Raw genomic sequence first — 14,367 nt, 5'->3', positions numbered from 1 at the left:
CAGGAGCCAAAGTGGTCTTCAAAAAACCTGGATATTTTGGGTCCTGATACAACTCCTCATCCTTCAGAAAACCCTATAGCCACAGTCTTTCCTCCAGATAGGCAGCACCACCTGTGTCCCCAAGAAGCAGGTTTCACAACTGAACAGGCTTGGCCATGGCAGTAAGCCTCATTCTTCATGAATTTTCAAGAAGTTCTGAGGAGCTGGAGTAGCTGGGGGTGGGGGCACATGCATATCATCCCACTGACTCAGGAGGCTGGGGCAGGGGGATCTCAAGGTTCAGGCCAGCCTGGGAAATTCAGCAAGACCCTGTTTCAAAATAAAAAATAAAAGTGGCTGGAGGTGTTGCTCAGTGATAGTGCTCCTGGGCTCAACCCCTAGGAGTGGCGGTAATGGTGTCCGGGGGTGGAAGTGTCTGATGATCTCTACTTTTCTGTCCCCACCACCAAAGGCAGCTGGTAATACTCTCCGTGTGTGGAAACCAGCTGTAGATCCCCTGGAACTCTGTGTGCTCCGGGCAGGTGAGGAATTCCTCAGCTGGCCTGGAGCGTCACAGCCCTCAGGAGCAGGGTCCCCTGCTCAGCCACATGGTTCTTAGGGTGGGAAAAGGCATTGGAAATTTCCTGGATGTGTAGAAAGTGGGTGGATGGGGGGGTCCACCTGTATGTAGATGGATAAATGTGTAGGCAGAAGGTAGGTGAGCAGATGTACAGAGGCTGATGGATGGGTGACTGGGTCCTTGGGTGGGTGTGCAGGGAGATAAATGGGTGGGTACATGGAGTCTCCTGCCCAAGCGGGGTGGCCTCTCTCAGTGCTAGAAAGGTTGACCTTGGGTTGTGGCAGTTCCCTGATGTAGCAGAGTAAGCTCCCTTGGAATGGGTCCTGGGCTCCTTCCCCAGTCTCTCGAGGCTGGATTCCAGGGGAAATGGGAAGAGACTGGCCCTTCTGGGAAGTCCTGAGCCCGTCTGTCTGGGAACTTCTGCGTATGCCCCCTCCTGACTCTGATTCCTTTTTTCTGGGTTTCCAAACAGAAAAAGACATACCAGTGCATCAAGTGCCAGATGACCTTCGAGAACGAGAGAGAGATCCAAATCCACGTTGCCAACCACATGATTGGTAAGAGAGCATTTCTTCCCTGCTGCGCGGGGGCCACCCATCAGGGCTTGAAATTTGTGGTTCCAATCATCATTTCACCTGCTTTTAGGGCAAAGGACCGAGCCACTGCTGCTGTTTCCGAGACATTTCAAATGGGAGTAAAAATGTCAAAAGTGGGAGTGTTTTCTCCACCCGAGCCTTCTTGTCGCAGCTCCGCTCACATTACAATCAAACTTTTGACAATCTCTTCCATTTCCCAGCATAAATTTCCCTCCATTTCTGAAAGGAAGTGCTTTCCAGTTGTCAAGCACTCAGGGGCAATTATGCCTCAATTTTGTGTGTCATGACATTGAATAGATTTAACCGCTCACATTTTCCCACTCGACGTGGTGAATTCCTCAGGCACGCTGTCAAAACAGACTGCTTACAAAGTTGGGCTGGTACTTTCCCTTTTTCCTCTTCCAAGGGGATGTGGGCTTTGGAAAATCCAGTCTTTCTAGAAGGGGAGGTTTCAAAGGCCCACAGAGTTCTCCCGCTGGGTCTGAGGTATGGGGGGAGCTGTGTAGTCCTGCCGACTACACAGGTGGGTGGGTGTGGGTGTGGGTGCCCTGGGTGTTCTGGGTGTGGGTGCCCTGGGTGTTCTGGGTGTGGGTGCCCTGGGTGTTCTGGGTGTGGGTGCCCTGGGTGTTCTGGGTGTGGGTGCCCTGGGTGTTCTGGGTGTGGGTCCTCTGGGTGTTCTGGGTATGTGAAGGACATGGGGGTTTGAAGAGCAGGGGCCAGTCCCCGGCTGAGGAGGGTCGGTGTGTTTGGCTTTAGGGCCTTTGAGAGCTTCTGGGATTCTGGTATCCAGGGTCTTTTGTGGATGTCTGATCACTGGTGTAAGTCAGATTTTCATTGCTGTGACCAAAACACCTGACGAGAACAACTTGAGAAAGAAAAGTTTATTCTGAGCTCATGGTTTCAGAGGTTCTGCCATGGTTGAGTAACTCCATCGCTCCGGGCCTAAGGTGCGGTGGAGGGTAACTGCTCACCTCTTGGTGGCCAAGAAGGAGAGAGAGAGAGAGAGAGAGAGAGAGAGAGAGAGAGAGAGAGGGAGGGAACGAGAACGAACTAGGAGCAGTAACAAAATATAAAACCCCCAAGAAATGCCCCCGCGACCCATTTTCTCTGTCCACACCCCGTCTGTCTACTGTTCTCACTCAGTAATCCATTCAGATGATTAACGGATCAAATGGGTTAATCCAGTGATTATCTTAGAGCTCTCAAAATCTGAGCATTTCACCTCTGCAAGAACACAGGAGCTTTGGGGGGACACCTTGTATCAGCCTCTGCCTCTGAGACTCCTGTTGTCTGAGCAGTGAGCTTTCAGTCTCATTTAAACAGTCACTTTTCCTCTTAGGCCATCTTTTCACTACAGCCTTCACCATAGTCATCGTACCCTTCACTGTATAGACTCCCAAACCTCCTGTGTGCATACAGCCCAGGGAGTTCCCAAACCTCCTGTGTGCATACAGCCCAGGGAGTTCTCACCGTCTGATCACACCTGGGTAGCCCACACCCAGATCAAGAAAGGAGTCTCTTCCCAGCATCTCTTGGTCTCCTTAGGACCCTCCCTCATTAATGGCAGGCCATCACCGTCCTGGTGGCTGAGAGCATAGCTTGGTTTTCTACTCAGGGACCTGAGTATAAAAGTCATCCCCACAGCCTCTGCGGGCTGGTGTGGGGCACCTCTTGCTGTTCACACGACTGCCTCTAGTTGGCGCTCATGCCTCCTCAGTGCCGTGTCACACCATGGTGTGAACAGGCCACTGGGGTCGCTCTGCTGTTTCAAGCAGTGTGCTGCTGGGAACGTTCTCGTCATGCCTGTTGGTGAACATGCATATGCTATTTGAAAGGGAGTGTAGTAATCCATAGATCCCATCTATATCTAGTAGACGCATAGGAACGCAGGGGGAAGGCGGGCCGGGGATGGAGGTACTCACCTTCAGGAGACAGGTTCTCCAGCGGTTGCTCCCACCAGGGGGAAGAGTGTGGCTTGCTCTCCATATGTGCTGTCACCACACCATCAAAGGAGCTATTGTGCAAGGGACTTCTTTAGCGAAGGCGCTTGTGGAACGGGTGTGGGTCCCTGGTCCTGACCCAGCCACAGCACTGCCGGCTCTCGGGGTCAGGTGACAGCATCTCAGCTCACCCCTCTTCTGAACAGCCTCTTCCTGCAGCGACGTGGAGCCGGTCCCTGACGTACTGATCCCCAGTCGTGTGTGTGTGTGTGTGTGTGTGTGTGTGTGTGTGTGTGTGTGTGGTGGGGCTCACCTGGTGGTGAGGGGAGAAGGAGAGCCCAGGAAGGCCAGGTGGGGCCCTGGGAGCTCAGCCTGACAGGGAGATTGGTGGCTTTTTAATTTCTTCTGTCTGAAAGCTCCCTGCTGGAGTGTAGGAAGGAACGCTACCCTGCCAGTCACCGGCTGCTGAGAGCCCTTTCACGGGCGTGTCAGGGAGGTGAAGATGAAGATATCTAAAAATGTTTGCCTTGGTAGCAGGTGGTAATGCGGCTCCTGTTTGTAAGCAGGAAGGGCGAGAGCCTGGCTAATTGGACCACAGTGATTTCAAAGGTGCTTCGCCCCCCTCCCTTCCCTCTCCCACCTTCCTTTTGTGCAGACTCTGGAAGCCCCGTGTCCTCGGGTGGAAGCGAAGGGGGCTGCTCTTCACTGAGTTGCGGGAGCCTGAAGGGAGGGCTTGATGGACGGGCATTTGGGCCTTTGTGTGAGCTGAAGGCCGGGCTTCCACGGGAGGGAGACGCATCTGGTGGCTGGACAGGGGCCCTCACCCACGCCCGCTCCATGTGCTGGCCCGCTTCCGGGCACACGGGGAAGCCGGAGGGCCTGGGGGCTGGCAGTGAGGAGTGGTTGGTCTCGGAGCTGGAGATTTCAGTCCAGAATGCCGGTCCTTGTGCGTGACGCTGATACCTGTGAGCCAGACCCCTCGTCCTGCTTGCCCTCCTTCACTGCACCACCCTGATCGCATCGTGAACAGAGGCACCTACTGCAGGCCAAGGGCTGTGGTGGCCTCTGTCGGCGACAGAGGTTGAGGGGGACAGAGGGCGGCAAGGTCCCTGCCCTTAGATAAGGGAGCCAACAGCTGCTGTTTCCCAGCACCTTGCCGCGGTGCTAGTCTCCCGTCTTATACAAGGAACCTGGGCTTATGGAGGTTAAAGGGCCTACCCAAGTTCTTAGAGCCAGCGAGCAGCAGGAGCAGGGGCCTGAGCCTGCAGGGCGAGAGAACCTGGGATTCCCCGGCAAAGAGGGGAGATGGACGGGCATCTAGGTTGGACATGAGCGACATTGATTCTCAGTGACCTCTGAATCCAGAGAGGTCTGTCGGAGGGCCAGGTGATGAGGGGTGGAGCAGGGCCGTCCCCAGCAGGACTGTGGCCCAGGAGGAGCACCCTGGAACCCATGTGCTATTTCTAGGCGGTGAAGGTGGTGCGGGCCCTTCTTAGGAAGACTGTGGGGTGAGCAAGGCTCAGAGGCAAGAGCAGGGCAGGTTCAGAAGTCGTAGCGTCTGACTAGTGATCAGTGAGGGGTTAGGGAGGGTGTTTGGGGCCAGGTCACAGAGGCCTTGGCTGCCGAGTGAAGGGGTTAAGGCTTGGACTTCTTCACCCTCTAGGCCAGGGTCCATCCCTGGAAGTCCTTGGCTGATAATGTCTTTGGCTTCTCTTGAAGAACCCGAGGAGGCGGCAGCCAGGGGTCAGCATCCCCAGAGGCACAGTTGGAACAGAGAGTCGCGCTCCCCGTGGGCGAGGCTCACACACAGCCCCACCAGCGGCCACTGAGCTACAGAGGACTGCTGTAGCTTAGCCTGTCCTTAGCCTGTCCCTGTGGTCTCTTGAGTGTGTTGCCTTGAGCTGCAACACTAGGGAGCCATGGAGGATTTTGGAGCCGTGTGGCCTGGACTCAGCCAGATGCTTTAGGAAGGTCCATCTGGCTGCAGGGGACAGATGGGAAGAGCACCCAGGCCTGCCTGATCTAATGCAGGGTTGAGGGAAGGGCAGGGGTGGGGGCGTTGATGGGATGACACCCGACTGCTGCCGTGTGCCTGGGGGTTGGAAGGGGAGGCGGACACTGGACTGTGTGGAAGGGAGGTGGACACGGAGGCCTGGTGTGTGGCTGACTCTGCTGGGGCCAGTGTCTCTGTGGACAGCTTCTCCTGCTAACCAACTGGAGCCCAGAGAGGCTGCCCTGGAGCTGGACCGGGTAACAGTTCCCCTTAGCAGTACCGAGGGGACTGATTGGGTGGAAGCGGCACTGTTCAGCTTGGTGGCCTTCTCATAAACTCGGGTCCTTCGGGGGTCTGAGGCAGGCCTCCTCAAGGGCTGCGTCTGCTGGAGACCTCCCCTGGGGCTGGTAAACTTGCCTTTTTATGGGGGGGGGCTGTGTAACTCTGCAGCCTGGAGACCCCGGGAGCTGGGATGGCTCAGGGCCGGTCTCCTTGGAAACACTTTCCCAGCACCCCTCTAGCTGCTGCTGCTGGGGAGGGAGCCATTTGGATCTGAGAGAAAGGCAAGGGTCTTTGGAAATCTTCTCAGCTCTGGGGTTGCCTTTGAAATCCCCCCTCCCCAAAGAGAATGAGGCCCCTTCCCCGGGCCTCCCCTGGCTTTTGAGATGGCTTCAGACACCTCCCTCCATACAGGCACATCCCAAACTTGGACCCGCCCAGAGCTCTGTTCTGTGGCCTCCTGCTGGGGTGACCTGGCTCCGTCCAGCCTCCCTGCCTCCACCTAAGACTCTGGGAGGATGTCCCCCTCTGGGCTCTGCAGGAGGCCTCTGCCTGGGGAGAGCCTAAGGAGGCTGTGGGGGGCCCTGGCTCAGAGGCCGGGTGCTCCACGGGGCTGGGGAGGGGAGCAGTGCGTGTCTTCCCACATGTGTTGACATGTACGCTTAAGGCCTCATGTGGTCCCCGTAGGGCACTTGGGACCCCTGCTCAGGGACTCTGGGAGGCATGGCCTGCATCTGGAGATCCGTAGTGGGTGGCCTCACCCAGGGTGTCCTGCCTCCTCTGACTGGCTTTGGGGGCGGCTGGCTGCCTGGCTAGGGGTCTGAGAACTTGTCCTCGACGTAACAACTTTGCCGGGACCCAGGTTGGTCCCAGGGCCGTGACTCAGCCTGGGGGCCGGGGAGGCAGGACTGGGAAACGTGGGTCCTCGGGGATCTCCATAGGATTTTTTGTCCTGGGACAGCGGTGGTAGACTCTGGTGGGCCGCCAGGCAGGAGCCAGGCCTGTCCCAATGGGGCATTAGTCACTCCAGAGGCCCTTCTTGGTCATGCTGGTCCCTGTCCCTGGGTGCCCCTCAAAGGCTGGACTTTTATGTCAGAGGCAAAAGGGGGGGGGGAGGAAAGGGGAATTTGGAGGCTCAGCCTCTGGCCTCCTGCTTAGGCCTTAGAAATGCCCCAGTGCTGGCCTCTGGCCCACCTCCCTCCCGCCGCCAGCCTTCCCCTCATGCACCTGGAAGGAGTTGGGGGTATGTATGTAAGAGAGAGGACAGACAGACAGACAGAGATGTGTTAGAGAGAAACAGAGATGTATAGAGACAGTTGAAGATGGAGACAGAGATACAGAGAGAGAGAGAGAGAAAGAGACAGAGACACAGAGAGATACAGGATGAAGAAGAGACAGGGACTGACAGACAGACAGACAGCGGGGAGCCATTCAGCTTCCTGCATCTTTGAGAAACCCTTTCCTGGAGACAGGGTCGAGCTGCTTTGCAGACCCGGACCCTCCCTTCTCACTGCAGCTGGGACCCCGAGAAGACCCAGCATGTGAGAGGAGGGGGTGGCTGGCCCCGGGGGAAGGTCTGGGGTGCACCTCAGCATCTCCCCCTCACACCAGGGAGGTTCAAACCCTCTGAAATATGGGAAGGGAAGAGCAGGAGGACAGGGGGGCAGGGGGCTCTGTGTCTCTCTGTCCCGAACACATGCTGCTGAGCGTGCCGTGTGGGGCTTTTGATTCCGGTGACACCAGACCCAAACACCTGCCTGACCTTGGTCTGTGATAAAAATGTCTCCTCCCCCTGGAGATCTGTTCAGTTCTGGAATTGTTCTGTCCGAATAGCAGGACTGTGTGGTCCGCCTTTAATCCACTGCTTTCCCTCTCCCACCCCCTCTTCTTTCCCTTCCCCTCTCCCTCACCAAACTTCCAAACTGGGACAGTCACCCCCCCCCCATCGTCTTGCCAGGTGAAAGAGCTGGCCCAAAGGACTGTTTCCCCAGTTTTGAATCCCATCGGTGCCTTTGAGGAGGCTATTGATTGAGCACTTTGGGGCCATGGAGCATCTACCAGTTCTGAATTTTAGGATCTCATTTTCCTGAATTCTTTTTATATGTGTGTGTCATTTTTAAGTGGGAGCAGGGGAGCCTCTGTAATTGGGGTTTTCCCTAATAGTAACCTCGTCGCTTCATGTTCTGTCAATGTGATTAAAATCCTTCTGGGCTGTGAGGCCCCTCATGCTAGCCCAGCTAGGGGGGATGCTAATTCGCAAGTTCACTCTGATGTCATGAGTCTAAGATATGGGCGCTCGGAAGGTAGGCACGTCCGTCACTCAATCTGGGCATGCTAGGAAAGCTTCCCGGAGGAAGTGGCACCTAATCGGGGTCTCGGAGCAAGCTGGGAGGGGAATTCCAGGCTGAGAAAGCAGTACAGCTAGGTCCTGCAGAAGACGGGCCCGGTGGCAGTCAGGGGGACAGCAGGCCCTTCAGTGTTGCTACAAAATAAGGTGAGGCGGCCAAGATGGAGAGGCAGAGAGGTGAGAGAAGGTGGGCTGCTGCTTAGGAGGGTCTTGGGATGTTGGCTGGAAAGATACCCAAGAGCTAAAAGAGGGGGATTTGGGAATCGAGGGGGTTTGGAGAGGGGTGAGGTTGGGGGGACAGAGACAAGATGACACCATTCTGGGAGAGGAGCTGTTGGGGCACGAGTCACCATCAGTCGTGTCTGGTGAGGCTGACCATGTTCCAGGCCCTTCTTTCCACATCTACACGTGGGAACGAGCTTAACCCTGAGGACACCCCGGGAGAGAGGTTCTGTTATGACCCCCCTTTGGTTCGTGGGGAATTAAGGTGCCCACCTCAGTCTGCGTAAGTTCCAGGGTGGAGATATGAGCACAGGCCACAGGACCCCAAACCCGCGCCCCGGAGCCCTGGACCCACAGCTCAGCACCGCATGAGCGTGAGTCCGTTGCCTGAGCACCTGTGTCTGGCCCACGGTTGGATCCCGGGGGCCGGGAGCTCAGGAGAAAGGTCTGGGCTGGAGGAGTGGCTCTCGGGCAGCAGGATTGACGGGGAGGGCATCCGGGAGAAGGTGGAAGAGCGAGGAGCATGTGCCACCCGCGCGGAGGCAGCACAGTGTGTCTAGGAACAGCAGCTGGGCCACGGAGAGGCCCTGGGAGGGAGGCTGGGGTCAGGGGTCTGCCAGACCCGGTCACTGTGTCCTGCGCCTGAGCTGGGGGAGGAGGACCCAGCAGCGTCCACCGGCCTCTCTAGGTTCCAGACTGGAGAGGGAGGGGGAGAAGTGGGAGCCGAGGGGCCTGGATGCCCTGGGAGGTCTCTGTGCTTTTCAGAGGGAGGGACCTGAGTAGGTTTGCAGGCTGAGGAGGGAGAGCCAGCAGGAAGGAACAGAGAAGGACGGGGTGAGGGAGAGAGAGCCTGGAGCCCGCCTGCAGGGCAGGGCCTGGCCCTGATGCCATCTTGCTTGGACTGGCTTCTCCTCTGGCTCCCCCTTCCCCCGGGCCTTGGTGGCCTCTGGGGTTGAACTGACTTTGTTGGTGACCTCTGAGGTCATCCAGCTGCTTGGCAGCAGCTGATACACTAACAGCTTCCCCTGTATTTTGCTTCTGGCCAAGATCTACTGGAGCAGTGGAAGAAAGACATCAGGGGTCCTGTGGCCAGTAGCAGCCCCAGAGATCGGTCTCCTCCTCCACGAGCACCCGGGACACACCCGAGCCTCACACTAGGCTTCGGACCCCAGCCAGGTCTCCCTTCCCCGTGAGTCCCTGGGGCCCAGTAGGGAGAAGGAGTCGGTGTGTCCCCACTGGATGGCTGGTCTCGGAGGCCCCGTGTGATGCCTGCTCATCGACCTGGGGAAATGGAAACGGGAGACGGGAAGTAAGTCCCCAAAGACATGAGGCAGGATGGGAGCCCGAGTCACAGTAAGAATCCGTGGGATGAAGTCACCAGTCTGAGTTTCTCCTGTAGATTTTTATTAAGCACCAACCAACAGTTTGCCCAGTCTGATGTAGGTGTCAATATTAATAAGAAAGGGAGACACGCAGGATGAGGTCTACGGTGAGACCCAGTGGTTCAGAGCTCAGGCCTGCAGTCACAGGCTGCTGGCTCCTGGCTGTGCCACTTCATGACTCAGTATTTGAATACTTCAGCTCCTCACCTTTAAAACATCCTCCTCCTAATACTACAGAGCAGTTTAGGTAAGACTCTTTTCAGGTGGCAAAATCCAACTCACACTGGCTAAAGCATACAAGAATTTACCGTCAGTTCGTGTAACAGAAAAATATGGGCAGACATTGGGTAGCAGGCTTCAGGCATGGCTGGATCCAGCGGCTCCAACGAAGTCATCACCCTCTCTTTCGCACTGCCTGACAGTAGAAGTTCTCAGTAAGTAGTAGATACCAATATTATATTAGTGGCACTCTTTCCTATGGCAAGGACTAATGAAAGTTAACAGTATGCATAATGGTGATGGTAATGGGGTCCTTAGGAGGGATGAGCCGAAGTCCCAGATGCCATCTTTCTGCAGCTTTGAGGATGCCACGGAGGGCTTCCTGAAGGAGGCAGACTGGCCCTCTCCCGTCAAGCACCCAGAGGGGCCGGGCCTGCAGGAGAGACCCAGGAGTAGCTCTGCCAATGTCTTGGCTGGGCACAGAATCACGAGCCACCACACAGCTTTGTAGATTCAAACAGCAATTCTTTATTCCCGAACTCACACCGGCCTCTACACACGTTCTGGGACAATCCTGTTCTCCTCCCAATTCACCTACACCACGAGGCTTTTTTTCCAATATCCTTTCTGAATCTAACGAGAACTCAACGGGAGCTCAGGCAGCAGGAACACCCTAATCCCAGCAGCAATAATCCTCAACCTCCAACTTCCCTAAAACCCCTATTGTCTTAAACCGGGAACGCCTCAAACTCAAGGAGCGGGATACTTCCTCAAACCTGATCAGCTCTAAACCCGGATCCGCCCTGGTCCTTGAGCAAGGTCACCTTACATGCAATGTCAACAGCGAAATTCTAAGGCAAGTCCATATAACATGGGGTACGCTGGCAAGGAAATTTTGATGCGTCATTCCTACTTGGTAATGGCCCTCAGCATCTCCCCCCTTCTGATTAATTAAACAACAAGCAATGTGGCTTAAGGACCGTGCCTGGTAGGTTGTCCAATTCAACATATGGTTCTTACCCGTCATGGGAAAACTGACCTCTAGGCGTCAGCTTCCTATCTTAGGTTGATACCACTGCAATCAGATCAACCCGTCACTGACTACCAATCCAGCATTCAGCCATGCTTGTGGATAGGCCTATGCACCAGTGGGGGGGTGAGGTTCTTGCCTCACCTCTGTTGGCCCCCAAATTTAGCCTTGGTGCCAGTGGGGGGGGGTGAGGTTCTTTGCCTCACCTCTGTTGGCCCCCAAATTTTAGACCAATCACTAGTAGAAGGGAGGAGGATACAGAAATGCCACGACACCAAGCCAATTGATGGCTCCTTTGGAAAAATTTCGTCACTGGTGACACCATCAGCAAAGATATGCCAGCACTACCACAATTAACATGGGGTGCGCTGGCAAGGAAATTGCATCACTGGTGACACCATCAGCAAAGATATGCCAGCAGTACCATAATTCGCTGCACCAGACGATATTTCACAATGCATGCAACTGATATATAGTCCAGACAAGTTCTGCAGGCAGTTCAAATCGGAGGAGTCTATCAATATGTCCATTTCCTCCCAAAGTAAATCGAGTCCTTGATTGAGCATTACTTGTTGAGTTATATTCATTGATGCATCAGTTTATACAGTTTACTGTGATAGCTATCATAGAAGCTGTAGTTTGGTTTTATCTTAGTCTTCACCGGCACTGGGATGGAGATGGAAATTCTGGCAATGATGCTAAAGAGACATTATCCTGAACAGAATTATTAAATATAATGAAAAGGAAAGGTGAAAGTAAACAAACAGATCTGTTAACCTCCTTTAAAAACAATCCTTAACAGCTGTTTACCTAATTTAAATTAGTAAACAAACAGATCTGTTAACCACCTTTAAAAACAATCATTAACAGCTGTTTACCTAATTTAAATTAAACCATTTAAATCACGTGAATAAAAAAAAAATTCGGATCCATTTTTTTATGAGTGCTCCTCATATATGAAATATGGACATACACACATACAGACATACAACACAAAACAGTGCACACATAACATACAACACATAAGACAATAAAGGCCTTGTAGCTTTACCTAGGTGAAATCTCCATTGCAATGTTTAAAACTCCACAGTCAAAAGATAAAACACAGTCAAAAAATAAAACTGATCAGAAAAACATTAACCTAGGTTTGTATGAGCTCAAAAAATAAAATAGAACTTTATGATGTGGGAAAAATGCAATAATAAAATAGATATTGAAAAAAAAAGACACCTTGGTTAATCACTGTCGCAGATGTAAGAATAGCCAAGCTGGAGTTCTGGATATCAGCTGTTATGGATTTGAGTCAAATCATCTTCTTTTTCTGTAGAAATTGCTTTGGTTAGTCTCTCTGGAATCCAAATTGGCTGCTGTTCTCCCTGTGGAAAAACACAAACGGAACCCGGACTCCAGACAATAACTGGATCAGGACCTTTCCATTGTCCTGTTAGAATATCTTTCCAAAGTACCTTAGGCTTATGTACATTTTTTGGATACATATGTCTTTCTGCAGCACTAAGTCCTGATGAATCCAAATTTAAAAAGTTTAGAGTAAAAAGGGTTATTTTATCTTTGGGGGATATATACCCCTAAGATCCTTTTAAATTTAAGTCATTCAAAAGCATTCTGCCTTAGTTTTTAGAATTACTTTAGTCCTTTTAATTTTTTGATGTGGTTTTAAATCAATTTTCCTTCTATTTTAATGTTTTCTAAATTGGCTCTTGCCTATAAATTTTAACACCCTCATCTGAGACTTGTAATTTCTTCACCACCAAAAATTAAAATTGATGGGCTTTTTCAAAAAATTACTAATAATCTCCTTGTTCTTCTATTTTATCCAATATTTGACTTTAAAATTCTCTCTTCTACCTTTTTCTATCTAGAATGTCTGTATCTAATAGTTATCTTAGCTTTTTGCATTTTCTATCTGAAATACCTTTACTTGACATTTTCAACCATTTTCTATCTTATTTCTATCTTCTAGTTTTCTTCTAAGGTTTTTATATTTACCCTTAGTTGCTTTTTTCTCTCCTAGTTTTCTTTTGTTTCCTATTTTGTGGGTTTAAAATTCTTGTCTTTCTACGTCTTTTTTATCTCCCTATATATTTTTTCTTTCTACATCTTCTTTTTTCTTTTTTTTTTTTACCTTTCTGTACTTCTGTTTTTAAAGTTTTCCACTTCAAAATTTTAATCTTCTTTATCTAAATATCTTTTCTTATTATCTTCCCATTTTCATGGGTTTTTTTTTTTCCATCCATCATGAAGGCATCTTAACCACCTTCAATTTAATCTTTTACAGCCTTTTGCAACTTATTTAGACATTTTACAACTTTTTACTTTACCACACAAAGATTATCTCATCTCCCTCTTTTTGGTTTAAAGTACATTTTAATAGTTTGATGAGTAAAGCAATCTTTTTTCCGCCATGAAGGTATCTCGACCACCTTCAATTTAACCTTTTAAAGCCTTCCAATTATCATCTATACTGTACTTTTAAATGTACTTTTTCACCACCTACAGCTTCACTCTTTTAAATGAGGCTTAGATTCTGTTTAAATCGCTTTAATGTTAGTTTACATGGCTGCCCTTCAACCAAAGGCTTTTTTTTCTCCATTAAGAAGCTTTGTCTCAATCTGCCATGTACAAATATCTTTCTCTTCTCTTCTTTCTTCCATTCTCAAGCTTTTAAATTAAGTCTAGTTTCCTCAAAATCTTTTTAAATGGCATTTTACAACTTTTTACTTTACCACACAGAGATTATCTCATCTAGAAACATTTCTTTTTCCTTTAACCTTTTATATTAAAATATATTTCCACATCTTGAATCTTTTTATATCTCTTTTTTAACCATTAACCCTTTTTATAAATTCACATTCTGAAACAACCCTTATAAAATTTCTGATTTAGACAAATTACTCCACTTTAATAAGATGAAATAATTTCATGTTTTTTAAGGTACTATAATATTGTAATTGAAACCCAACTGAAACTTCTTATACTTTTTGTATATAAATTACACCTGATAGAATCTTAACACAGTAACCTTGTTTTAGCAAAGACACAGACATAAAGCAATATTAAAACCTTTTTGTTCCATTTACCAATTAATGAAAACACACATAATGTTTAAATATATTACCTTATGGAAATTAATAAGTAAAGAGTACTTGATTTCATATTTAGTGGTTGATATTTTAACACGTTAGCTTTGTAAATTAATCAGATGTCTGTAAAAACCAAGATCTTAGACAAGTATAGTAAACAGAACTAGGCATCTCTTTCTTGTTGAAGAAAAATCCTTCTACAGGATACCATGATGGTCCCATTGATAGACTTAATAACTCGTCTTTAAAAAGCCATGGGCTACATTTTTGTATTGTATCAACATATGCCCTAACTGTTCTTGATCTTACTGGGGTGCCTCCTTCCTCTAACAATTTCTCTTCCTCGGAGGCGAACAACTTCAAACCTCGAGTCAACCATTTTCCCCAGTTTGCCTGAGAAAGTTCTAGGAACAGGCAACTTGAAATAAAAACAAAATAAATCACAACAAGAACACATTGTTTTTTGAAATGGTCACCCATTTTTTTTGCTCTCCTTCAGGAGCGAGCAAATTCACTTACCCCCAAGCTTCAGACATCCCGCACACGGACCACCAAATGCCAATGTCTTGGCTGGGCACAAGATCACGAGCCACTCACAGCTTTGTAGATTCAAACAGCAATTCTTTATTCCCGAACTCACACCGGCCTCTACACACGTTCTGGGACAATCCTGTTCTCCTCCCAATTCACCTACACCAC

General features: G+C 50.3%; 1 protein-coding gene across 1 annotated transcript in view; it reads left to right on the top strand.

The window, feature by feature from the left end:
- ZNF423 (zinc finger protein 423) overlaps window positions 1-14,367 on the top strand; it is a 323,245-nt gene that overhangs the window by 196,671 nt on the left and 112,207 nt on the right. The window contains exon 5 of the mRNA XM_081275619.1: window positions 1,032-1,116. Coding sequence (XP_081131745.1) covers window positions 1,032-1,116 — 85 coding nt within the window. The remainder of the gene's footprint in view (window positions 1-1,031; window positions 1,117-14,367) is intronic.

This window comes from Spermophilus citellus, assembly GCF_964194105.1.
Source record: "Spermophilus citellus genome assembly, chromosome: 18".
Lineage (NCBI taxonomy): Eukaryota > Metazoa > Chordata > Mammalia > Rodentia > Sciuridae > Spermophilus > Spermophilus citellus.
This window is presented reverse-complemented; position numbering and strand designations above follow the sequence as displayed.